General features: G+C 33.8%; 3 protein-coding genes across 4 annotated transcripts; 1 reads left to right on the top strand and 2 right to left on the bottom strand.

The window, feature by feature from the left end:
- The first annotated feature begins 2526 nt into the window (after positions 1–2526).
- LOC114423413 (reactive Intermediate Deaminase A, chloroplastic-like) lies at positions 2527–5523 on the top strand. The gene is made up of 6 exons (XM_028390168.1): positions 2527–2791; positions 3899–4014; positions 4111–4155; positions 4385–4458; positions 4538–4587; positions 5104–5523. Exons 1-6 carry the CDS (start codon positions 2608–2610, stop codon positions 5196–5198), a joined length of 564 nt encoding a protein of 187 aa, XP_028245969.1. The 5' UTR covers positions 2527–2607; the 3' UTR covers positions 5199–5523.
- Positions 5524–6013: 490 nt separating this feature from the next.
- On the bottom strand, positions 6014–19682 carry LOC114423412. Of its 2 annotated transcripts, none has more exons than XM_028390166.1 (13): positions 18448–19682; positions 17229–17961; positions 15483–15978; positions 15036–15187; positions 11656–14952; positions 11331–11543; positions 10190–10393; positions 9891–10088; positions 9489–9647; positions 8119–8469; positions 7002–7434; positions 6812–6908; positions 6014–6385 (listed from the first exon to the last, which is right to left on the bottom strand). In XM_028390166.1, exons 1-13 carry the CDS (start codon positions 19542–19544, stop codon positions 6184–6186), a joined length of 7632 nt encoding a protein of 2543 aa, XP_028245967.1. In that variant the 5' UTR covers positions 19545–19682; the 3' UTR covers positions 6014–6183. The 2 variants fall into 2 exon arrangements, with proteins under 2 accessions (XP_028245967.1, XP_028245968.1); XM_028390167.1 differs by having other exon boundaries at positions 17229–17938; positions 18448–18552.
- A 4789-nt stretch (positions 19683–24471) lies between these two features.
- On the bottom strand, positions 24472–25270 carry LOC114424391. Its single transcript, XM_028391232.1, has one exon. It carries the CDS (start codon positions 25131–25133, stop codon positions 24816–24818), a length of 318 nt encoding a protein of 105 aa, XP_028247033.1. The 5' UTR covers positions 25134–25270; the 3' UTR covers positions 24472–24815.
- Between the last annotated feature and the right edge of the window lie 561 nt (positions 25271–25831).

Here is a 25831-nt window from a genome sequence, read left to right as displayed (position 1 = left end):
GGAAAAGAATAATGTTGTATGTTGTATTATTTATAGATGAATTTGTTTAGTCAATAGGATTTCTATCTTGTAAGGTTCAATAAGATAAGGCTTATTAATTACTCACTTTTAGTTCATTTTGACTAGAATATTTTTTTAAGAAAGAATTTTGACTAAAATATTAATCACATTTTTATTTATATATATATATATAAAAAAGCCATTCTAGATCACACAAATGGCAAGGTCCAATATTATTGTTTTTTTGGAAAACAATAATATTATATGTTGTGTTATTTATAGATGAATTTGTTTAGTCATTATGATTTCTATCCGTTGCAAGGTTCAACATGATAAGGCTTATTAATTACTCAGTTTTATTTCATTTTGACTAGAATATTTTTTTTAAGAATGAATTTTGACTAGAAAATTAATCACATATTTATGTTTATCTTTACATTTATATACATACAGGACATATCATATGAGAGAAATATATATTATATGAGAGTGAGAAAATTAAATCTAATCCGTATAACTAAAATATTGATCATCATCATTTAATGTCATTTGACCCCTTAAGAAGTCATGTGACTTTTTGACATTAAATCTCAATTTTTTATATATGATTATATAATTCAAATTTAATCATTTCACTCTCATATAATATGTTTCCTCTTAAAAGATATGTCATATATATATAAAAGGAGAAGGGTGGGATATTTTTGACATATAAAAGGAGATGGTGAGGGTAGTTTTGAAAGAAAATCAAATTCATGAGGAGCACTTTAATTTATGAGAAACACATTTCATTATGTTAATTGTCACCTAATGTAAATTCAAGATTTGGGTAACACACCAAGGAATAAAAATAAAAAATTTAATATATTATGTACTTAAAACAACACAAAAATTATTAGGGACTCAGAACAAAATTCCATCATTTATTATAGGCTTTAAATATGTTTAAGCCTAATTTTTTATTAAATGTTTGGGTTATTATAATGCCAAAAATCAAGTTCTGAATACGAGGTATTGTTAGGGTATGTTTGGGTAATCATTTGCATTTGCAAACGGACTTTGGCAAAAACATCCACATCCTTCCTTTTGCACGAACAGTAAGTCAGACGAACAACCAAAGTTGCACTTAATTATTAAATAGACATCTTTTTATTACAATCTTTAATAAAAATGCTTGAACCATTTTCTGAATATAGGTACTATTATAAATTACATTAATTTTTTGTTAAATAAATTAAAAAATATTTTTAAAAAATCATATAAAGGTAAAATTAAAAATATTAAAAATCACAAAACCCATACCAACAACACCCACCGTAGAAAATTGGATTAGTTTGATTAGATTCGAATTTGATATTACATTCAAATTGAATCAAACCATATATATTTTTTATGTTTAATTTGAATATTTTTAAGCAAAAACCAAACTAAATCACTCTACAAACATCTCTATGTATGTTGGTTGCACTTCTTATGGGTCACATGTAATCATAGACAACTTTCATGAATTAGATTTGGTATCACATTCCTACAAAATAGAAGTTAAGGAAAGCTTTGTATTGTATGTGCACTTACTTATGCATGTATTGAATTTATTAGAACTATGCATAGAAAGTCATTGTTGATTTTCCTTACCATGTATTAAGTTTTTTCCATGCCCCCTCACTAATGAATTTTTCAGGTTCCTTTCCTGATTACAACATAAACATGTTTTCATTGTGTTGAATTTAGAATGGAGAAAGGTTTTCGTTAAGAGCATTTTTTTTTCAAAAGAAACACAAAAAGGTATTGGTGTGAACTAAAAGAAAAGAGGCGTGAGAATAACAAAGCCTTGTAGAAGGGTTGTTTCCGCAATGTCTATCTCTCATCCATATCTTATAAAAAAAAATAACACAACGGAAATTTATTCCTATTGTTCCTTTTATAATAAAAATATATTTTTGTTTTAAAAAAAATAATACAATAGAAACTTGTTTTTGTTATTTTAATTTGATGTCTCTCTCTCATCCATATCCTATAAAAAAAATAACACAACAGAAATTTATTCCTATTGTTCGTTTAATAATAAAAATATATTTTTTTGTTCTTTTTTTTTTAAAATAATACAATATAAACTTGTTTTTTTTTTATTTTAATTTTTTTATTAAAGAATTAACACATAAAACATGTTTTCATTATGTATTGAAAAATGATAACCTACCTCAACCTACCACATAATAAAAATTTATTTCTATTATGTATTGCATTACTCAAAAAAATAAACATGGTTATCAGGTATCAACTTACATAATTCAAAATATATAGATATATATATCAACTTACACTCCCTGCCTTAACTTACAAGGAATGACTTAAAAAATTGGAATTTATAAAGGCAAAACATGTTTCCGTTGGAAATATTTAAAAAATAAATAAATAAATCAAACTTCAAAGTGCAAGAATAGAGAAAAGGGGTGTGAGAATGGCAAGGGTAGTTTCGGAAAACCGATATCTCACCAATGTTACGAGGCAGAGCACAATGAGTCACAGACAGTGTTTGGGAATTTTTTATAATGTCACAGACAGTGAGTCACTGACAGTGTTTGTGTGTGTCTAAGAGAGAGAGAGATGGCATCGTTTTGTGCTGCAAGGACTTTCAACATTCCGGCGATGAACGCCGGCGTTCTTCGCCGCCGGGCATCGTGGGCCGCCGGAATAGTCGGAGCCTCGGTGGCCGGCGCTGCACTTTTGCGCTCTTGTTCGTCTAAGCGCTCTGCGCCATTCGCTTGCATGAGCCTCTCTACTGATACCGGTAAGTTCCGATCATTTTCTCTATGCGTGTTTTTTTTCTGAAATTTATTTATTGCAGTTTTTTTTAAAAAAATCTTTTTTTATCTTTTTAATTTTGTGGGTGAGTAAAATATTCAATTTAGTGTGAGAAGATGGTAGTTGCATTGCTTTGTTTGTTCCCCAAAGTTTTTAGCGTATATGAAATTGCAATTTGGTTGCTGAAATTGTTGTTTTACCTTGCTAACGAGTTGACCACTTGGGTTATAATTTTGACGTTTGACTAGAACTTCATGACTATATACAATGTATAAAGTAAATCTAAACTTAGCATATAATAAAAAGTTAGATCATAAGACAGAATTTCTATTTAAAGAAAGGATATGAGTCACCGACTCACTTTAGCCATGGCGAATTCGTAGGTTCAATTCTTATTAGATGCACACCAATGGAAATCTCATTTGAACTGTCAAGTTCATCCTTCGAAACCATATCACATCCAGGATATGATGATGAAATAGGATGAATTGAAATGGAATTTTGTAAGTACATTATTATCTTGAGAAAATTCACTATTTCTTTGTTTTCCAATGTCTTGAAAGAACAAGATGTTTCAGTATAACACAATTTTATATTGTTGAGTGTCAGACGAATCAAAAACCATCATTTATATGACTTATAGTATGATAGTTATTGTAAAAGTTAACAAACTTACTGTACTTGGTAATCTGTGATAGGATCTTTTAGTGGGGGTACTGCATTGCTTAGCTAGTTAACTGCATTGAAGTGTATTTACCCTTTGATAGACTTTCATGTTCTCTGTTGGCAAACTAGTATGGTTACTGCTTGTTTGAACTAATGTATTGGACCTAGTTGAGATGCCTTTTGTATTTTGGCAGAGAGATGCAAAGGGAGAAAGATTATATTGTTTTCATGAAAAACCTTTGCATTTCTATTTTTATCTTTATCCAAATCTTCTGCTGCCAATTGTTTTTTCTTTTATCTTTATCCAAATCTTCTGCTGCCAATTGTTTTTTCCTTTATCTTTATCCAAATCTTCTGCTGCCAATTGTTTTTTCCTTTATCTTTATCCAAATCTTATGCTGCCAATCATTTTTTTCATTGATTGCAGGTTTAAAGGAAGCTGTTCAAACTGAAAAGGCCCCAGCGGCATTGGGGCCATACTCTCAAGCAATCAAAGCCAACAACCTTCTGTTTGTGTCAGGTGTTCTTGGCCTTATTCCTGAGGTTTGATATCTTCCATCTGAAGTTCACTCTTCTGTACGTGTGTGCAGTTGTGCATTTATTCTGGCTGCCTGATATATGTTTTGCTCTCTAATGCAGACAGGGAAGTTCATCTCTGATAATGTTGAAGATCAGACAGAGCAGGTACATATGCCTGATAATGTTGATAATTTTTGCAACTTGAGTACATTCTTTGAACGTCATTAATCATTGACTGGTAGATGCATTAATCATTGGCTGGTAGATGCATTTAAATTCCTCTTACTTTTACAGTAACATATGCTAGTAACGTGTCTTGATATTGTTGCGTTGTTGTAAAATGGCACTTTGCTGATTTTGTCACCAACATTTGTAAAATAATTGCACATTGCAGGTTCTCAAAAATATGGGAGAGATCCTAAAATCTGGGGGTGCCAGCTATTCATCAGTTGTTAAGACAACTATTTTGTATGAATCATGTGCTCTTCCTTACTTTGAATTGTATTGAGTGCTGGCAAGCTGACTATATACTGCTTATTTCCTCCAGGTTGGCTGACTTGAAGGACTTCAAGAAAGTTAATGAGATCTATGCTAAATGTGAGTTCTATGGTAGTGATTTTGATGTTTCCTTGACAATAATAATAGCTCACATTCTTGCTTAAAGCTAGCAATAGATTATCTAGTTGTAATGACAAGTACCTCTATTCTAAACTTTTTTTATTTGTTATCTCTTTTGATAACAGTAATTAGCCATCTGTTTAATATTGCAGACAAATAAATTATATTGTGCTACAATCTACACTGCCACTTACCAATGAATTTCACTTCTGATAATAAATTTTATTGTACTGTAAAAATTAATCCTTGGTCCATATGTTAACTTCTAGATTTTGTAATTGAAGATTCATATGTTGGCTTGTGATGGCTTTGTTTATGTTTTATCTTGAAAAAATAAAACATTATTAATGCAAGAAAATCCACTCTTCTACTCTTGTTTGAGTGACAAGATCTTTGTTTAGTGCTACAATTTACCCATTTTTATAATTTATACTTTTTAAACTTTTGCTGGTATTGGTGTCAATAATCATTTAATTATGGCTCAAATGGTTTCAGACTTCCCTTCACCTCCCCCGGCTCGGTCAACCTATCAAGTAGCTGGCTTGCCAATGGATGCCAAGATTGAAATTGAGTGCATAGCCGCACTTTGAGCACCATTCTAATAGTATATATGAGTCTTCAACAAACTCAGGTAAATAATACGGGAGGGACATATCCAACCAAATTGGATTGTTTGTATCTTGTTGGATGATGATGCTCATGTCCTTACAAAGCGAACCCACTGGAAAGGACTCCAATTCCCATATTCTCTCATAAGATTTTGTTTCCATTAAATCTGAAAGAAATTATGAGAAAGGTTTGCAGCTTTTTGTAATGCCGTTTCACTTTATCATGGACCATGTTTGGATGTCAACTCTCCAATAAAACCATTTCTACTACATGTTTCAATGTAAATTCTCTTGCTCACTGCATAAATATTTTCCTTCCACAACTAGATTGAAGAGAGATAAAAAGAGACTAAAAAGGAGTTTTTGTCCATGAAGTAATTTAATAAAGTTGTAACCAACCCAATATGTAATTGCAAAAAATAGACAGGTCAGTGTATTCACCTGACCGAAAATATGCTAGTTAAGGCTATGCAAAAATTGGATTTCTTTAAAAATCCAAACCCTTCCACTTTTTATTCACTTTATAAAAGCGGTTCTGTTAACCAAACCATTTTATAAAGTGATTTTTTATATAAAAAAAAAAAAGTTATGTTCAATTCAGTTATCCATGTTTTATCATATATGGATTGATTTTTGTGAAGAACCAAACCAAACCTTTAAAAATTGTTCGATTAACCAAACTGTTTTCAAGTAATTCGGTTTAGTTTTTTCTCCAAAATGGTTTGATTTTTTCAAAATGATTCAGTTCAGTTTAGTTTTCGATCAGTTCGGATTGATTTTTTCTGCACACCTTTTAGTATATATAAGGACCATAATTTTAATTTAACTTATATAATGCCATCAAATACATAAAAGATGGCCTGTTTTCATTGGCAAAATTTGCATTTTCAAATATATCGATACTTTGACACTAGCTGTACACTTACTAACGTACAAAAAATAAAAAGCTAACGACTCTTGTATAAACTCAGTTTCTTAGTAAACTTATTTCCCATTGGAATAAGCCAGATCTCTCTAAATCTACAGGGGATAAACTAGCCGACTCTAATTTCTTTGCACCAAGAACATTAGAGATAATAACTAACAAAGTTAGGCAAGCATGATATTCCTCCATCTTCTGCGAGTCAGTGAGCTCCAGAGAATCATCCTTCCATGGCTGATAAAACGACCTAAACAACAAACCGGTCCAATATGATAATTTTTTAAGCATAGATAAATACTAAAATCCCATTAAACTTCGTTGTGATATAGCAGTAAAATACACATTCTAGTTCATTTAAGTTCACCTACAGAAAAACCAAAGCTAATTTTAGGTGGGCAAATTTTTTACTGAATCAATTTCGCCCAATTCCACTCACCAGATCAGATGCTGATAATCGAAACTCAAATCCAATAATTTGTTAGAAAAAATCCATATAATTAAAGTGCTTTGAGCCTGACACATAAAATGTTCCCCCATAGTCTCCAAAAAAATTTAGAAGTGACCAAGAATTATAAAATTAAGCTAAGAAATTACGTTTTCCTTATTTAACATCATGACTACAGACCATATAAAGAAGAAAAGGATGAGAAATTAGAAGACCAAGAAAAATTACCATCTCCAAGTTGGATTAGCTTCAGGAGGACACCGTACCCTTGAACTGTATGATGATATTAGTGTGTTGTAGTCTTTCAATAAATCAGTTCTGCTGACTATAGAATGAAATAAAAAGCATAAATAACTGGCCAAAAGCAAGAGTGTCGATAATTGCATTCAGAAAACCATAATTAAATGTATGAGCATACCTGCAAATTTAGAGGCACCAAACATCAGGAGACAGAGAGCACATACAACTGATGGTAGCACTTCATGATTGACACCAAGACGCAGTTGGAGATGGAAGATTGTTGAAGCTAGTACCTCCTCAGCACCAATATCAATATCATTTCTTTGTCCAGAGGTATTTTCAACATGCACCAGCAAAGAATGCAGGGATTCAAGGTTGTGTGTTTCAGCAAATTCTGAATCCCAATTATAAGATTTTTTATGGAGCTTCCCATTGATTACTGATGCTGTTAACCAACGTAGAAATGTTGAAACTACTGGGTTCTCTCGAAAATCTTCCCTTGAATTATTTCTTGAGAACTGAGACTCATTGGACCCCAGCCTTTGTAAAGACTCGGACTGTAAAGCAGTTGTAGTTGCCCAGATAAGAAAGCTTTGTAGCCTTTCCTGATTCTGTGTACATACAAATGAGGTGGTTATTCATACCCACTCAAAAAAAGTCAATATAACAAACAAATGCAAGCATTTGTATCTGTATGACAGTCATTGCATGATAGGATCCACCCACTCATTTGCCTAAATCCATAATTATAAGCAAATTGGTCAAAATATAGAGGAAGTAATTGCTTAATCAGAATTAGAGCTTTAGCCTGATGAACAGGATTTCTCGGAGGAATGAACCTTTATTGTTTTTTTTGCTCAGCAATGAACCTTTATTGTAAAGTAAGAAAAACCATAATAAACAAGCCAAATCTAAAACCCACAGCAATTACAAATGCCAAAATTATTTTCAAAGTTAACTCTTTCGATAGAGTAAAATAATTTATTATATACAGCGCAAGTGTAATCAAAACATAATCATGTAACATTTGTACAACTTTAAACACTACGAAGCATGAACAGTGAATTGTTTATTATTTTCATCTCCAGGTATCATAGTCAGTTCACAATAAATAACCAATACATTGCATGAAAATCAATTGCATTGGTGTAGCTAAAGTCAAATAAAAATATAAGCAAGCCAAGATTTTATTGTATGCCTTTGAACAATTCAATTTAATAAAATATACAATAGAGTATCAGTGATCAAGTTTTAATAATAAAAAAAGTAATAAATGAGGGGATCAAAGAAAGTACCATCATGAAAATGGAAACAGGAGGTGCATTCATAAGTATGGCTTCAAGTGCAAGCTCTGGTTTAATGCTTTTTATGGCTTGATTACACACACTGCCAGCCTGGTACATCTGATACAAGCCCTCAATTGATAGGGTAAAATGTGGCTGATATATTTTCCTTTTTTGAGATAATTTCAACACTGATGCTATCATTCGTAGAAAAGGATTAACTAGTACTACAGTTTCATTTGTCAATGTTGCATCCTGGAATAAGAAATTAAATAGATTGGATGAAAGCTCCATAAGCTGCTCAAGGCCATGATTTTGCAACCACTTGGAGATGCCTCCTGATGAAATAACATCATTGACAACCTAAATAATAATAGGGGTACTCAGTGTAAAGGAAAAAGAAAACTGAAAGTTAAAAAATAAATTAATAAATATGGACATTTCTCAAACATAAACAAGGTTACAAAATTTAATAAACATTACATTAAAATATCATTAGCAAATCAGTAAATATATAATTCCGGTCAAAGGAATCAAAAAGACAGCTTGACTAACAATTTTAGGTAATAACCTTTATGGTGTTGAAGCTAATCCAAGCTCATAGGTAGACAATAACAGGTAACCCTTCAGATAAGTGCTAAATGATCAAGCATGCCAAGAAAATTAGGTGGGAGTTTAGGTGATCAGTTTTAGCTCACAAATACAATTTAACATCACAGAAGACAAGTTATTGTTTTATGATTTGAACTTCCTCATTTTTGTTTTTAGAAAAACTTTTGGATTATTTTATAGGGCATAAAACCAGAGGGATCAGCTTTTGGCTCAACACATTATGGGGCCAAGGATTTGGAGAGTCTACAGAGGAAAGAGAAGAAGAGGGACACATGGCAGAGGAGGCAGTTATGCAAAGTGGAGATTCTGTTGCAGCTGAAGCTATGATTGAAAAAGGAATATTTGGGAGGGGGGATATTCAGAAATTGTGAGTAATGGCCTGGGGCCTGGCACCTGCAGCTCTGGGATCTGAGAGGTATATCACTTCAGATCCTAATCTTTATTCTACAGTCTCTCTTTCTTTTGGTGTGTGCATTGTGAATTGATAATTTCTCTCTGTTATGTGAATTGCTGTGAGATCTAGTAGTTTGGTTTAACTCTAGAGGTAGAGGGTCAGAGAGGTGCATGTGTTGATAATTCCATCATTATCAAACTGCTTCTCTTTTACCCTCTTCAGCACAATGATCAATGAACAATCTTGCTAAAAAAATATGCAGGCTGACAAGTCATAATTTTAGAAAACCCCCAACACATTTCAAAGGAAAATCAAAGAGGACCTTCCTGCATCCAACAAGAAATACAAACCGAATGAGAATCAAGCGCTTACTTACCTTCAATGCTACCAACACATGCTTCAAGAAAAGTTTATTTTCATTTCCATTAAGCCTCTGTCTGGCAACGGAGATGAGAGACGAAAACCATGAAAATAAAGAACAATGCTTCACTAGATGACGGGTAATCTTATGCAATTTAACAGATTTATTTATCACCTGCAAAGTAAATAAAATAGCCCAATGTTATATTGGTAGAGGAAAAAGGAGTAGTCACAGTGAGAATCACACATAGGAAAAAAGCATGTTTCATCAACATCTCAAACCATTGGGTTCAAAATCAGAAACTCCTTGACATGGATGTCATCACAGCTATGAAACATTCAAGCTGATAAGAGAACAATAAGTTAAAGTAGGATAGACTTTAAAAAATAAAAACAAATTTTAAGTATGTGTATTTACCTCAATAATCAGGTTCTTAGACTCAAAATCTGAAAGAGGAGAGACGTAAAAACTCATTAGCTTCTCAAGGATAGAGTTCCTGATATATATCGCAGCATCATCATCTGAGTTCATCCCTGCATATACTAGGCGAAGCATCCAAGACCTCTCTGCTTTGAAATTGACAGAGGTACTCCAAAAAAAGTTATCAAACATAACCTACAAAATTGAAGCAAATGGATTTTTCAATAAAAAGCAAAAAATTCCATTAAAAAAAGTCAACAAATTGTGAAAGAAATTTCAAGGCCATAGATATATACCCTCATATTCAACTTAGATGAATGTATAAAAAATGTACTTATAGCTGCATAATGATCATGTGCCGGATCTAACAATACACAAGATGCCTCTGCAGCAAATAAAGCAATAACTGATGGGATTCTTTGCCATGGCTCTTCTATGCTGTTTTGAACAGAATTTAATAGAAGCCGAAGTCCCATTACATCCTTCCTCTTTTGGCACTTCTGTAAGACATTTTGATTGCTAATCAAACATAATCTTTGAACAAGGAATAATATGTATATACACAAAAACAGAAAGGCAGTCATTAATATGATATAATATTTGAATTCCATAGAATCCTATCCAATACACTATTATATTCTCTAATAATGCCTCATTCAGAGAGCACTGACCCCTACAAATCAGCCCCAGGAAAAAGTCCAAGCCCAAAAATTCAACAAATATTCACTTTGGCCCTGGCTTGCAAACGGTTTTAGAGGCTTCCACAACCTTACAGTCTCATAAGATTCTCTAGCTGAACTTTCCCAACAGGCATTTTTTGGACAAAATAAAAAGAAACAGCAAAGTTGTCTAATCTCTTTCCATATCAATAATAAAAGTTTTCCCACTATAACATGAGCAAAACAACAAAGAGACACTATAAACACAACTCAATCCCAAAGCAGATGAAAGAGAAATAAAACACCCATAAAAATACTGACATTTTTATCTAACCAATTTACCAAATTACAGTAATACTATAGAGAATTAACAAAAAAACATACTGGCAGATATTTAGCATTCTTTTTCTTGCTAAAACATCAGAAATGAATCATGAGAAACGGCCCCATGGAAAATGACCAATTGAACAGTCAACATACAAAATACAGTATTACACAAAAGACCTCACAAAAACATCCTTGTTTTTGCCAAAACATCTGAAAAGAAGCATGAGAAACTGCCTCAGGGAAAACGAACAGCCAACATACCCATTTTCACAAACCCAAATCAGATTATTCCATTAAAAAAAAAAATAGCTCTCCATATGGGAATAAAAAAAGTATCAACAATATAGAAATAAATAAATAAATTTTGAGTTATGGAAAATAATCTGGTATTTCCAAAATGAAATTTTATATGATAAAAAAATAAACATAAACTGATACACATGTTACCAACCTCTACTGCATTCTTAAATTTATCAAGAGTGCCATACGCTAATCTTCTTATCCCTTGGTCTGGGGAAGACAAGCTAACAAATGCAATCGCAAGCAACCCTGAACCAGCAAACTCCACAGGCGCTACATAAGCCTTTGAGAGACTATGAATTGAAAATCGCAATATAAATACAGGATCATAACGTTCTTTATCTTCAACATGAGAATAAAGTACCTGTATAGGATTTTATGCAGTTAGTTAACATAATGATAAATAAACTAGAACAGGTACAAAACTACAGACAGGAAACACAGATTCAGGCAGGTAGCTTAAAATGTGCTTGAACCTTTTTCCTAGGAGTATCTGGTTCAATCTTGTTTATAGATGGTAGCTCATCAGAGAAAGTTCTATCATACGGAAAATAGAGAACTGTTGACACGCATATGTCAGGGTCAATTGGAAAGTTGTCTCTATGCTGGCTTTTGTACCATTCTTCAATTGTTTCTGAATCTAACTTGGCATTTTGAGACAGCAGGCCACTCATAGACTCAATCTGTTGCATCAGATTGTATATTTCCAAATCAATCCAGTTGACTGTTGCACCATAAGAATGACGAAGCAGTGCATGCAGTTCTTTTAAATTTACATCAATGTCATTTCCATTATCTGAGTCAATTTGACGAGCCTTAACCAATAAAAGTATCCAAAGTATTTTAACAATTTCCAATGGTCCACTAGAGAGCTCAGTCGTTAGCCCTCTGTGTTTCACATCATTTTCACAATGATCAAGAGAAGGAATCACAAGACATTTCAGAATGCTGGATACAGGCTTCAAAAGGGAACCTGCTTGTTTGCGCACTGAATGGAGAGTGGGAGCAAACTGAGAATGAGCAAGCAACAACTGAAGATATAAATCATATGATAGCCTCCCCTCACTAAGCTGTGATAATATAACCCGGACAGTTTTCATTGTTGTAAAATCACCAAACCTATAGAGAAGAGCAGATCTGATTAATTGCTCAAGGAAGGAAATGGCTTGCAATTGAATAAGATCATTTTGCATTTCTCCAGCCAATTCAAGAATACTCTTCAACAAAAAACCCTCCAAGTGATTATATAGCAATGAAATGTTAGTGCCTTTTGCAGTTCTACATTGATAAGAAGCTAACGAAAATTTCTTAACAATAAACTGCCAAATATCCACCAAAATATTTATGAAATGTATCCTGCATCTACCTAATTTGCTTTGCATTTTCACAGCAACATCTTTGAAATCCCCACCTGCTTCATGAAACAATAATATTTTACAAAGTGATATCTTTGCAACAACACAATTGATGATGTTCAAAGACTGACGCAGGGAATAACTATCAATAACTTGACAATCACAGTTCATCAGATCATCATGTGAATCAAATTTTGGGAAAATGGATTTGAATAGATTTAATCGCTTTTTCAGTTTCATCATATCCCCATTATTAGCAAAGTGATACTTTAACATATGAATTGATTTCCCAAGAAGACTAAGATCAGTAAGACACAGAAGTTCTTGAGCAGATGATGGAAAGAATTCCCCATATTGTTCCTGAAATATATCTTTTGAGGAAAACCTCTTCCACTGACTGAAACCTTTTAAGAGAATTTTTGAATAAAAGTAAGGTAAATGTTCAAAATCTCTGTGACTCTGCTCTCTAAGTCTCTTAGAAATTAAGCTGAAGTATGACAAAGAGGCCGGCAGAAGCAGCAAAAACTGATCTTCTGAGAGAGTAGGATCAAAGGTATGTTCCATCACACCAATACCATGATGTAAACTTCTATTCACTGTACCCAAAAATAAATGCCCAAAGATCAACGAATGGAGGGAACTCAATTCAGAAAGAATATGTAAAAACGTAGCTTTCTTAGCATTAGTCTTGTAAATGCAATGGGAAAGCACTTTCAATGGAGTAACCATTATAATTTTCCACATGACCAACAGCAAAGGATGAAACGTTTCTTGTTGCAAATGTTTCTGCTTATACAAGAGATTGACAGCTTCAAGCAAGCATCTATCTGCACTATCTATTTCATAACATACAGAAAAGTCAACTACCTTGAGGTAAATCTGCTCAAAAATATCAGCTTTCATATTCTTTTCACCCATCTCCCAAAACAAATCATACGGTGCCCTGTTTTCAGTTGACTGCTGAAAATAAATGGATAAAGCACTGAAAGCATCAGCAGCTAAGGAACATCCAACAAATATTGAGGATTTCTTAATTGGCAAATCATCAAACTCATCTCTACTGAACATCCAATTCACTAATTCAAGGAGCTGAAAAGGGGATAAAAATCGATGCAAAGAATGTAAAGCATACAATGTTGGAAGAAGAGGCATCACATCTTCAGTACGAATGTACAGCTCAAATCTGTTTCTGACATCCAGAAATAGTTTTTGTTGAAGGCGTTTAAATGCCTTCACAATATTATTAGCAACATCTTCAGCTGTTGACACACAAAGGTGGGCACCAGATAAAGACCACATGGACTCTAGAGTCATTGTTAATATCTTTAAAACTGGATTACCAAAGTTGTGAAACCCCTCATTGGATACTACATTTAGCATATTGATATCATTCTCTACATTTCCATTTGAAAGATTCTGACAACTTCCCAAAGAAAAGGATAATGAGATCAAAACACAAGGATGACAAAAAATGGTTTTAATCACTTCTTGAATGTTATGTCTTAATGAATAAAAGGCAGAGTTTATAGACCAGTCAGAACCACTTTCTGGAACCAATAATTGAGCTAACAAGCTCCCTACAAGTATAACACACAGATTCAAAAGTTGTTCAACTTCAGCTATTGGGTTAACTTCATAACATAACTGAATCCGATGAGTCCAGAACAGAATGAGTTGCAGATTGGTAAGGAGCAAGCTATCATTTGACTCAGATAATTTATGCAGTAAAAACTCTTGTATTTTAGATAGCTTTGATATGTAAGGACCATTCATACACATCATCGCAGGAAATATCACATGGAAAGGCGCCTGTTTTAGAAAGATACTAAATGTAACAGCATCAACTTCAGAAGCATCTAAAAGTTGGCTACAAGTTAGAGAATCTGGATGCAATGTAAGATCAGAAGTCTCAACAGGAGCTGCATTTTGACCATCAATACCAAGATCTGACATGGCCATATCCAAGGCAGCATAAAACATTACAGGCCACAACTTAGAAGCATGGTGAAGAACACTATAATCAAGAAAAAGTACTGATAATAAGAGTGAGAAAGGAACTCCAACTAAGTCACGTGGTATGACCACATGTGATGGCAGATTTGTCAATATTTTATTGGTGCCTTCCAATATAATGGAGGATATGAAAGCTATGGTTGTTTCAGCAATACCATGACCAGACCCACAATTCAACAATCTATTTACACTACCAAGCGCACTTCCTAAAGAACTATCAGGAAGGACAGATTCTTCATTTTTAGAGAAAATGCAATAATTCCTTTGGTGTAATATGCTCTCCACAAAGTCCAATAAATCCTTCAGTGGCTTCCACTCAGGAAAGACTTCATCACATTCATAACTTCCACCAAGTCTCTCTGTCAAGTCTGCATGAACTAAAGCAGATAACAATCCTGCGTTGACCTATCAGAAACACAGATCTAGCATTAGATGCACACAAACTGCAAACAAAATTAAGCAAAAATGTACAATGATGTATTATGTACCTGTGTTTGCAAGAGATACTTGACTGTATTGCAAGTGTATAATAATACCATTGATTTTTTAGGCAACGAGCAGGATCCTGTTTTAGGTCGGATCACCTTTAGACACTTCTCTAGCACACATATGATAAAAGGGCTAAATTGAGGTGATAAATCTGCAAGGAAAACCACTAAATCAGCAATAACGAGCCAAAACTTACTAACAATTTTGGCAATACCAGATAGTAACATTTCCAAAGAAATGCCAAAAAAAAAAAAAACAGCACCCCAACTGGATACTATGACCGTACAAAATGAGCTCATGCATTATGCTGATCATATGAAATTTATAGAGCCAGATCAAAAACTTGTGCAGTAGAACAAAATGGAAAATAAGCAGTATATGATATAAGTGATTTTAGAGTGAAGTGTATACAAAGAATTGAAATAAGAGAATATAGAACTAATTACCTTCACCACCTTCCAAACAATGGGCATGACTCTTAAGAATATCCCAATATTTAATCAAATTATTTCCAAGTGTAGAAACAGCATCGCAAAAGAATGATATGACAAATAGAGTCAAACTCTGTAATACATCAACCTCCGAGATTTTGACAGGGGGTTTCTTTCCATGATAACCTGGTAAAAATAAAAACCATGCTTCTATCTCGTGAAGATTCCCATCAAAAGCACCAGTACTGAACATAGCTGCCAAGGCCAGCTTGTAAGCCAGTTCCCTTGTTTCATTGTATGGAGAAAACATTAACAATTTAATGAATGGTTGTAAGTATTTGTACAACATGGGTGGAGTTCTGATAGGAATTTCATCATCAGGACACCATTCAATGTATTCCACAAGCAAGGACAACACTGAGACCTGCAGATGACTTGTTAATTCCAATGGGCTTTTGAGAAGACCCTTGAATGTTTCAAAAGAATTATCCAAAGAAAAAGGCAGAGCCCGCTGCACAAGAAAAACAGAAAAGGAATTTAAGATAACATCATATATATTTGAATTACTTAAGTAAAACTATAAATTTCTATAAAAACAAAGTAACAATTACAACAGATTTCCTTTCCCTCCTTCATTAGGATGGTTTAGCAAGATGCTAACCCATTGGTTAGGGACACGTCCTTAGATGCAACAAGTACATTTCACACAACAGAAGAGATTTTACCTCAATTCACATTCAACTATTCTTCTACTTCTAAAATGACTGTAGAATTATAGATGTAGAGTAAAGTCAACACAAAAAATATAATTTCACAGACATTTAAAGTGAAAAACTAAATTCCAACGCATACCTAGTTTAAACAGTAAGTTTACTATTGTTATGCTGAGTCTGTCTGAATCAAATTAAGCATTGCTAAACACCACAAAGATGTATAAAAAAGCTAAGAGCTCAAATAAGCGAGTCGATTAAAACAAATGATGCACCAAGAATGGTTATAATACAGTGAGCAAAAGACTAGAATATAAAATTGCATTTAAGAGAACAAAACCATCATAGGAAATGTTTATTTTTTAAAAACAAAATGCATTTTTTTTAGAAAGAAAATGAGATAACTATAAGGCATGCCAACTACCCCTAGACAGTAGCAATTTATTAGGTCTTCAAAGGAATACAACTTAAACTGGTTTAATCAGGACCATTCAGCAAAAAATGCATAAGAGGACGCACAAGTTGATGCTAGTCGCCAAGAAACCAACTAGGAATTTCTCACAGAAAAAAGAATAACTGAATAAAGACAATATCTATGAAGTTTACAGTTTCTGATGGATAAAGTTTGTAACTTAAATGGCTTAAATTGGTAGGTGAAAGACCAAAAACTAGTTTGTCTCTAAATCATTGAGTGTAATAGATCAAAAGCAAATGAAAAAATTGATTTCCAGTGCATGGAGACAAATGAAGTTCTTGAAATAAACAACACTCTTTTACAATCATCATAGAAACTTGAGGATCAAGCCACCATCAAAACCTTTGCTTAAGACATCCTTAATTTAGTTAATCCAACAACATAGTATTCCAGACATAACAAAAATAGCAAAAATGCTAAACAAACAGAAAATTGTCTAAAGGAACTAAGTAATAAAATAATTCAGTAGAAGCATTTATTTTTGGTTAGATCATGAGATATTTTTTCTATTACTTAACAGTATTAATGACACCCAATAGGTTCAATAAAACTAAGATTATAAAAAAATGAACATACGCGGTAATATCTGAGAGCATCAAGCAGTTTAGACAGCAAGTATGATTCCACATCTTCAAATGTGTTAATTTCCATTGAACGAAGGTCCACGCCCCAAATTTCCCCTATGCTATTCATGAGATCCTCCTCATCATCCAAAGCATCTGCTCTTGGTCCACCATCAACTGTTCCACTGTTGCCAGTTAAATCAATATCTGGAGTAGAACTTATCCCAGCAACAACTATATCTATATCACCACTCTCCGAAATGTCAAGTTTTAACTTCTTCCTACTGCTGCTATTATGTTCATGATGGCATGCATTTCTCTTTAAACTTGAGTTACAGGCTTCAGAATTGACATCTAAAGAGGAAAGTAGATTTAATAAAACCTGCAGATCGGGAATAAAAGCTTGAACATAATTCTGGATTTCGTCCTTGATAGACATCATATGTTGCATGAATGGATTGTTGGTATTAGAATTACGATTCAAACCACCAAAAATAGAGTCCAGCAATTTCAGTAACTCCAGAAGAAGCCTTAGAGTACCATGTTTCACATAAGGTTCAATGTGAGGCATTCCCTTATTAAACAATGATCTGCTGAATGGACGAGGAAACAAGCACTTCACAATACTGTGCAAATCCATATTGTCAAACAGGTGCGGACCATTTGATCGAAAATTGACAGATTCTTTGGAAATGCCATTACCCACCAATGAAACCAACTGAGCTGCCACAGATATTGCAGAAATCCTGCAAATACATCAGTCACCAGCCGAAAACAGGGAGAATGAATCAAATAACAAAAAAAAACATACATATCAAAGAATTGCTTGCAACACCATCTTCTGACTCACTCTTTTTAATACTGTCAATATTATTATTGGGCAAAATCTCATGCTAGCCCCCCTACTTTAGGAGAAGTTATCAGATTATTAGATAGTTCTAGACCATAACGTGTCCATGTTTCCAACCAATCGCTAAGTCACACGTAATCGAGTATTTTAATTTACGAGATAGAATTAATAACACTTGATTACGTGTTATGTGGAGGTTGATTGAGACCAGGGTGATCCCGACCATGTAATAATCCCCTCCTACTATAGGGTTGGCCTATGTATTTTCAGTTTTCATCTAATTTTTATGGTTGAGTATTGAAAAGCGTGTCAAATATTGCATTGCCAACAAAGTAGCATTACCACAGCAACAACAAAAAAGATCCACATAAACAATACTAACCATGAAGAAGACTTGAAATTATCAATGTTGTAAGGAAACTCCTTCAAATACGACAACCCAAAAGAAGCCTTGGCCTCAACAATAGCCAAAAGCAAATCCTTATGATACTGAACCTCCGTAACCCGCAGCTTCTTCATGAGATCCAAGATTCTCTTCGTATTACCCTTCAACCGCATTTTTGAGTCCGGCATCAAACCATTACTAGGATCAGTACAAACCCTAAAAAGCACCCCAAACGCCACCTCAGCGGCATCACCACCACCTTCCCTTGCACAAACCTCAACCAACTGCTCCAATGTGGCACTCCCAAACAAAACACTCCGAAGCCACGGCTGCACCAGAGACTCTTCAACAAGAACCCTATCTCTCAACACCGTTAACACAAACACCACAGTTTCATCATCATCGCTCCCTAACCCTCTCAGAACGCCGGAATACATCTCTCTCTGCTGCAAAACCCACCGCAACAGCCACGGCTTCCCGACCTCCAAAAACGACATCGCAAATCCGACAAACGGCTTCCTCAACAACCCAACCCTCGCCTCCGGCTTCCTTCTCCGGTTCGCCGACGCAATCCTCCCGAACTCGGCGAGCTTGAAATCGAAGCTCTTCGCCACCTCCGACGCCAAGCTCGCGCCACGCCGCGCAATCGAAGCCATGAGTAACAACGCCGCCTTCTGTCTCCGCCACTCTTTGCTGTTCACCTCCTTGTGGATATCACTCAACCGTTCGGAAATAAGTAACCGCGCGAATTTATCCAAATCATTAGTGATATTCACGCTTTCGATGTCGCTAGGGTTGTGCTTACCTTCTCTGTGGCTGAGAATGGCGGAGATTAGGTCGAAGACGTAGTGCATGCCCTGCTTGCCTTCGCGAAGCTTCCACGCTTCGAGAAGCTCCGAGCACTTCGGGGAGCCGCGCACGTACTCTCGGAGGAGGTCGGCGCCGGTCTCGGACCTGAGGAGCTTCGCGAACTCTTTGGCGGCATCGGAGCATAGCTTTATCTCGAGCGAGGTGATTCTGTGGAGCAGTTCTTTCAGTTTCGCTTCGTGGCTGACTTTAGGTTGCAAGTTTGGAACTGCGGCGGGTTCCGCCATGGATGACGGCGGAAGACGGAGGAGTGAGTGCGGCGCAGTGAGGGAGGTTGGAGCGCCACTTCGCACCCGCCACTAACGTCTAGTGTTGTGTGGGACTGCGTCTTGCGCCGAAAGCGGGCAGGGACATAGGTTAAACTCTAAGTCATCAAACGGCTTCGTTTTGGCTAGTAATTTAAATATTAATCATTAAATCATCAATTAAGTATTTGATTATTATTCTCTCTCCTAATCCCTACATAGTCCTTAAGGGCTAAGGCCCTACGGATTAAAAGAAAATAGTCCTTAAGGCCCTATTTGATTAGTTAGATATGATAAGATAGGACTGAATAATTAACAATTCTATTATTCTAATTTAGTTGTTTATTGCGTCAAAAAATGTTAGTGTTATTTATTTCTCCTTCAAGACTTTAATAACTAATTTTTTTTAAATAATATACCGTGATTAGCTTTATATTTTAAAATAATATCGTGATAATTAAATTTTAAATGAAAGAATATAAGAATAAATTACAATAATATTTCATATGTTTTACACAAGACATTCTTCTTCCGTTTGAAAATATTATTTTGACAACTTTCGTATAATGATATTAAATTACATTACATTTAGTTTTAAGAATTGAATTACATTTAAATTCTCACATGACAATTACATGTGCACTCTTATGTTTCTACATATTACACATGTATTATTTGTTGTTTGGATCTAGATTGTCAATCTTAACTACCATTGTTCCTACCAATATAGATAGGAGGAGTCATGCGCCTTGATACGATGGTCACCTCAAGTGATGGAGTTGAGTTGGCCATCATGATGAAGAAGAATGAAAGGTAAAGAATGGCCTTGAGTTGGTTCAAATTTTAATGTGATTTAGTTGGATCCAGGCAAGGCAAATCTTTAGGACAAAGAGGTAGAGGAGGAATGTTGTGTCGACGAAGAGAAGGAAAAGAAAGGAGCACAACAAAGTAGAGAATGCAATGATAATGATGATGGGGTGTTTTGGAAAAAAAAATACTTGAAAATCACATCACATGATCAAGCCAAGTTAATGATGTTTGTGATACAAAGGTGCCATTGTAATGAAAACAAAAAAATTAAAGAAATTTCTTGTATTTTGAAAAAAGGAGGGTGGCTCATGTAGTTAAGTAAAACAAAATGGGCATTTCTATAATTTGCTCAAAATATTATGGGAATTTTTTTTCAAATCTTTTATTTTATACATATTTATATATCCTTTATTTTATATCCTTTTTAGTTGGAACAAGCTTTAATGAATAATAGTAAGTTTAAGCAAAAAGGACAAATTGTATTTTTTTTTATCCTAGAAATCAATCAAAAATAAATATAAGCAAAAAGAATAGATTGTATTTTTTTTTTTACCATAACTCATACTCTTTGTTCAACCAATTAAACAAGACTTCTTGACAAAGAATAGACTTTAAATTAACAAACAACATTGTATATGTATACCAATCCACACATTACATAATAATTCTTTGTTGATCAATTACCAATTAAATTTTGATAGCATTGGTGAGCAAATTTAAATATAGTTGCCAGATGAACCTTTCTAACAAACAATTTTGAGTTATTCATCACACGTTTTTACTCACCGGAGATGCAATTCTGACTTGGTATCTTGAGGTACCTAATCCAAGTACCATATACAAAGTTACAACAAGTCTCTTAACTATTAATTAACGTAGCACTTCGCCCAATCTTCTAATGCAGTGGCAAACTTAAATGTTTTTTCTTTTCCAACAAAGCTTGTTAGAGATTTTTTGTAAGACAAACCAATGCATGTTCGATGTGTCGTTGGAATCAACGATTGCAGAAGGAAGTCTTTTTTTTTTAATCCTAAATATCACTGTGGTCATATTGTGATTTCATCGTATTTACTAATGTCATGGCAAATTATGGATAAATGTGACCGATGCGGTCATAATTGCGATCGTATTGCTATCACGGGCAATTAAAAAACCTTGATTTTATGGTCTAAATGAGGGGAAAACATGTCAACACAATAACAAACTCTCTAATGTAACAGAGCAATAGACAGCAAAAATAAATTTTTCCACAAACTTGCAAAAACATGTGAGAAGTACCAATAAAAATAGAATGCAAAATAGAAATTAAAAAAAAAAAACACACAAGAAACACAATTTGTTTAGCATGAAAAATCCTTCAATATAAAGGTAAAAAATACGAATCGCCCAGAACTAAGAAATAATTTCATTATAATCAATAAAGATATAAGAGAGTCTCCAACAAATGCACTGAAATGTGTTACAAACAGCCAAATCAAAACAGACCCCAGCTGGTACAATAAACACCAAAAGATAAAACTCCAAAATATAGAACAGAGAATGTGAAACACTTCTCTCTCTCTCCAAAAATCTTTTTGATGATCCAACCAAACAATTTGAAGTATCACGTGTGTAGAACCTGTTATCCAAAAATCATCCTGATCTAATGGTGAGCGAATTCGCAGTTGCAATCTAAAAGATATTCTCAGTAGGTGTGCAAAAATAACAATAATTTTTTCTCATCTCTCTTAATGATTTGTAACTAGTTTTTTTTTTCTCAAAATAGACTCTTTTGGGCCTTTTTATTTAAATAAATGAGACAAAATAAGTCTTTTCATTTGAGCCTTTACTTTATATAAGGAGAGAGTCCAAAAAAACTCAACAAATCACAATACTATTTTTTTAAACCTTGGATTCAACATACGTTGAGGGAGGAAGCAATGGGTTTCTAAACATAGCTCTAACTACTAGAGGTCGATTTTAGGTCATCTTGTCTTGAGTTGCAGCTGAGCACATATAGATTCAAAAGGAACAACAAAGAAGAAGGGAGGAAAAACTTATGCTCTTTTTAGGCTTCTTTGTACGTAATAGAAGAATGCGTTTTCTATGTTTACTGCTACGTTAATAGTTAAGAGATTTCAAAAGCTTTTACAAAAACAAGTCTTGTGTTATTTCGGCTATAATATATATATATATATATATATATATTCTCTAAGCATTATATTTATAGGTGTTGCTTACACTTCTTTCTCTTTCTCTCGAGTCATATATATCTGACCAGTGTTAACGAATTAATTAATTTATAGCTTTGATGTTTTGTCATTTAGATTCGTCCAGAATAACTTATATATCATATTCTGAGGAATGTTATAATTTCAAAATTACATCTACCAGGTTAATAAATCCTTAAAAAAAGTGTTATCACGCGTCTCAAGCTACATCTTATATCTTACTATTTCTCTTACTTTTATATATATATATACTATTCAAAATGTTGTGGAATGTTTAACCAGTTCAAACATAATAATACATGTATATTCAGAAATACGAGTGACGGTATGTTTGAAAGGAATTTTATATTAATGGCATCTTATTATTATTTTCATTGATAAGTTAAGATAGAGATAGCTTGCATTTTTTGTCTAAACTACAGATTTTTTTCATTGATGAGTTGATATAGATCCGTTTGAATTAGAAACATTTACAATATTGCAAGACTAATTCCCTCTCGATCAGGAGATTTTTTTTCTATACACACACAAACTAATAAACTACAGATTTTTTTTTCTATACACAAGGTTGAAATCCGAAAATCAATTATGACCACCTAAACCACCTGATCATGAGACAGCTAGCATTTGAAACATACAAACGATACGTCATGTTACAAAAGGATAGTTGGAACTTGGAAGGATTTCATTAAAACAAAACAGGATTTAATTTGATATAATTAGTTTAATAGGCATAAATACTCATTGTCATCAATCAATTAAAAAATGATATTATGTACGACTAACAGCAGGCTCAAACAATTATATGATCAAGTATCAAGGAGTAAGGCCCTCTCATCGGACGAATTTTTCTATACTTACAAAAAAAGTATATTTTATATGCTAAATTTAACCTATGTATAGATTAATTTTAATTTATAGAATAATTTTTATTTTATTTTATTTTTCTTCTTTTGTTTTGTAAGTTTTTTCTTAAAAGGACAAAAAATTTATTAAAAAAATAGAGGCGTTGGATAACCACATGATCATACCAAGCCAAGAGCAATACAGCATAGCTAATTTGCCCATAAGCATAAGCAACAAAATATGACACCCCTGCCACGTAATTCGATCCATGACTGCAATCCTCTTGTATAAGTGTTTATACAAAAATGTATAACAGAGCTTAGTTGGAAGTCTAAATTAAAAATGAGTATCAAGATTTATTAGGAACCAAAATCGAATTTGGTAAGCATGCATGGTCAAGTCAATTACAATAACAAAAGCATGTGTATTATTTTTATCTTCCTTCTTCTTTTCCCATAGATTGGAGAATCTCTAAAGAGCATGGCAGTTCACAAACTTTACAGCTAATTATTAAAGAAAGGTTACTAAAGTAAATTTGCTTTATGCCTTTATCAAATCCATCAATCTAGCTAGATGGGTATTGGTAATCCAACATTTCGACAAGAAACGCGCAATTAGCTAGGGAATAATTAACTCCAAATCAGTTAAAAATTCTAAATGCTTTTAGATTTTTAATGCAAAATAGTCAAAGCAGATCCCAAAGGGGGTCCATATCCATATGCCATTCAACCTGATGATGAAATATTGGTAGCTTTGCCACACCCTGGCCACCACAAGGAGGAGCATATGCAGCACATCAGTCACCATAAAAAAAATTAAATAATTATGCAAATTAATGAATTGAAGAGATTTCCATTCTAATTTGAAAAGGTACAAACAACATTGTTGTGTCTAAGTTTTGTTCAAAATAAAATTGTTGGTTTTTAACGTTCACAGGTCCATTTCCTCACACAATTTGACATCCAAGAAACTTTTTTTTAGAATTGACATCCGAGAACTCCAAAATGAGAATATGTAATTAAAAAAGGAAGAAAAATAAAAGAAAAAGGGAAGAGAGGAAGAAAATTAATTAACCAACAATAAGCCTCAAAGTAGCACAAAGGGTACTCCCTTGTTTTGTATGTACAAAGAACAAAAACTGCATGCACCCTTGTTTACAAAATACAATAAACATACAATTAACCCTCAAAATCCCAACCTAGAATCACAAACCCTCTTGCATGAAAGCAAGAATCAGGATTGACCAAGTAGGCCAATTCTCTTTTTCATCATCATCAACTCCATCATGCACTCAATAACCACTAACACAACCTAATTAAGCTGCATATATATGTGCATATATATATATATATATATATATATAGAAGAAGCAAGCTAGCTAGCTAGTTCAATTGACCTCAGGGATGCTCTGAAGTGCAGGCCTCCATGGTCTTTGAAGTGATTGGAACCCTCCACTACTATGGTTCATCAACTGGGACAAAACCTGCTCCACCCTCAACTCCCTCACGTCCACTTTGCTCAACAACTCCTCTAGCTGCTTCTTCGTGATCTTGATCTTCACCTCCGTCACCGTTTTGGCAGCGGTGGCGGCCTTGGTGGTGACAAAAGACCCCTCCTCACCTGTCAGAAAATCCCAATCGTCGTTGTCATCGTCGCTACCACCATCGTACTTTGTGGGTGATTGGTTCTTCAAGCAGTTTCCCATTTTGCAAAAGGCTTGCTTGAGTGTGGTTATGCAAAATAGAGGGAAAGAGAGAGAGAGAGAGGAGGGAGAGACAAGTAAGGTTTGTTATTAATTTATGAATATGAGATTATGAGTTTAGAAAAAAAATTGATAGAAAGATAGAGAGAGAGAGGGGGTTGAAGGAGTTGAATGATATATAAGAGTTGGGTGGTGAAAGATGATGGTTACGTGAGAAAGAGTCAAACCTAATTTATTCTACGTAAGGAGGTGTATGTGTGTTTGTGTTTGTGTTTCTTTCTTTCCATGTTCTTACGTGGAAAAGTTGTGGTCAAATGGACCCCACGATGAAATGTGGCTGCTTTTGGCTTTTCGGTTTTCGCTTCTGTCTCCAAACTAAAAAATGTACCTGCTCGTACGGTTTAACTTTTTTTCCTTTTAAAAAAATGTTTCTTTTTTTTCTTCTTTTGAAAAGTTATATATATTTTGAAGGAAATTTATTTATTTTAGTTGAATATATCATTATAAACGATAACTCTATATAACTATATATTTTGAAACTCAAATTTAAAATCATTAAGTTAGAATAATCCTTTTATATTATATGATCTATGTGCTCAAAGAAGTTTGGCTTAATTAAAAGTTGAGTGAAATTATTTGAATAAAGTTAACTTTAAATTCCAAAGTTTGATAGAGCTTTATATTTAAATCAATTTATATTA

Source organism: Glycine soja, chromosome 8 (genome assembly GCF_004193775.1).
Source record: "Glycine soja cultivar W05 chromosome 8, ASM419377v2, whole genome shotgun sequence".
Classification (NCBI taxonomy): Eukaryota; Viridiplantae; Streptophyta; class Magnoliopsida; order Fabales; family Fabaceae; genus Glycine; species Glycine soja.
This window is presented reverse-complemented; position numbering and strand designations above follow the sequence as displayed.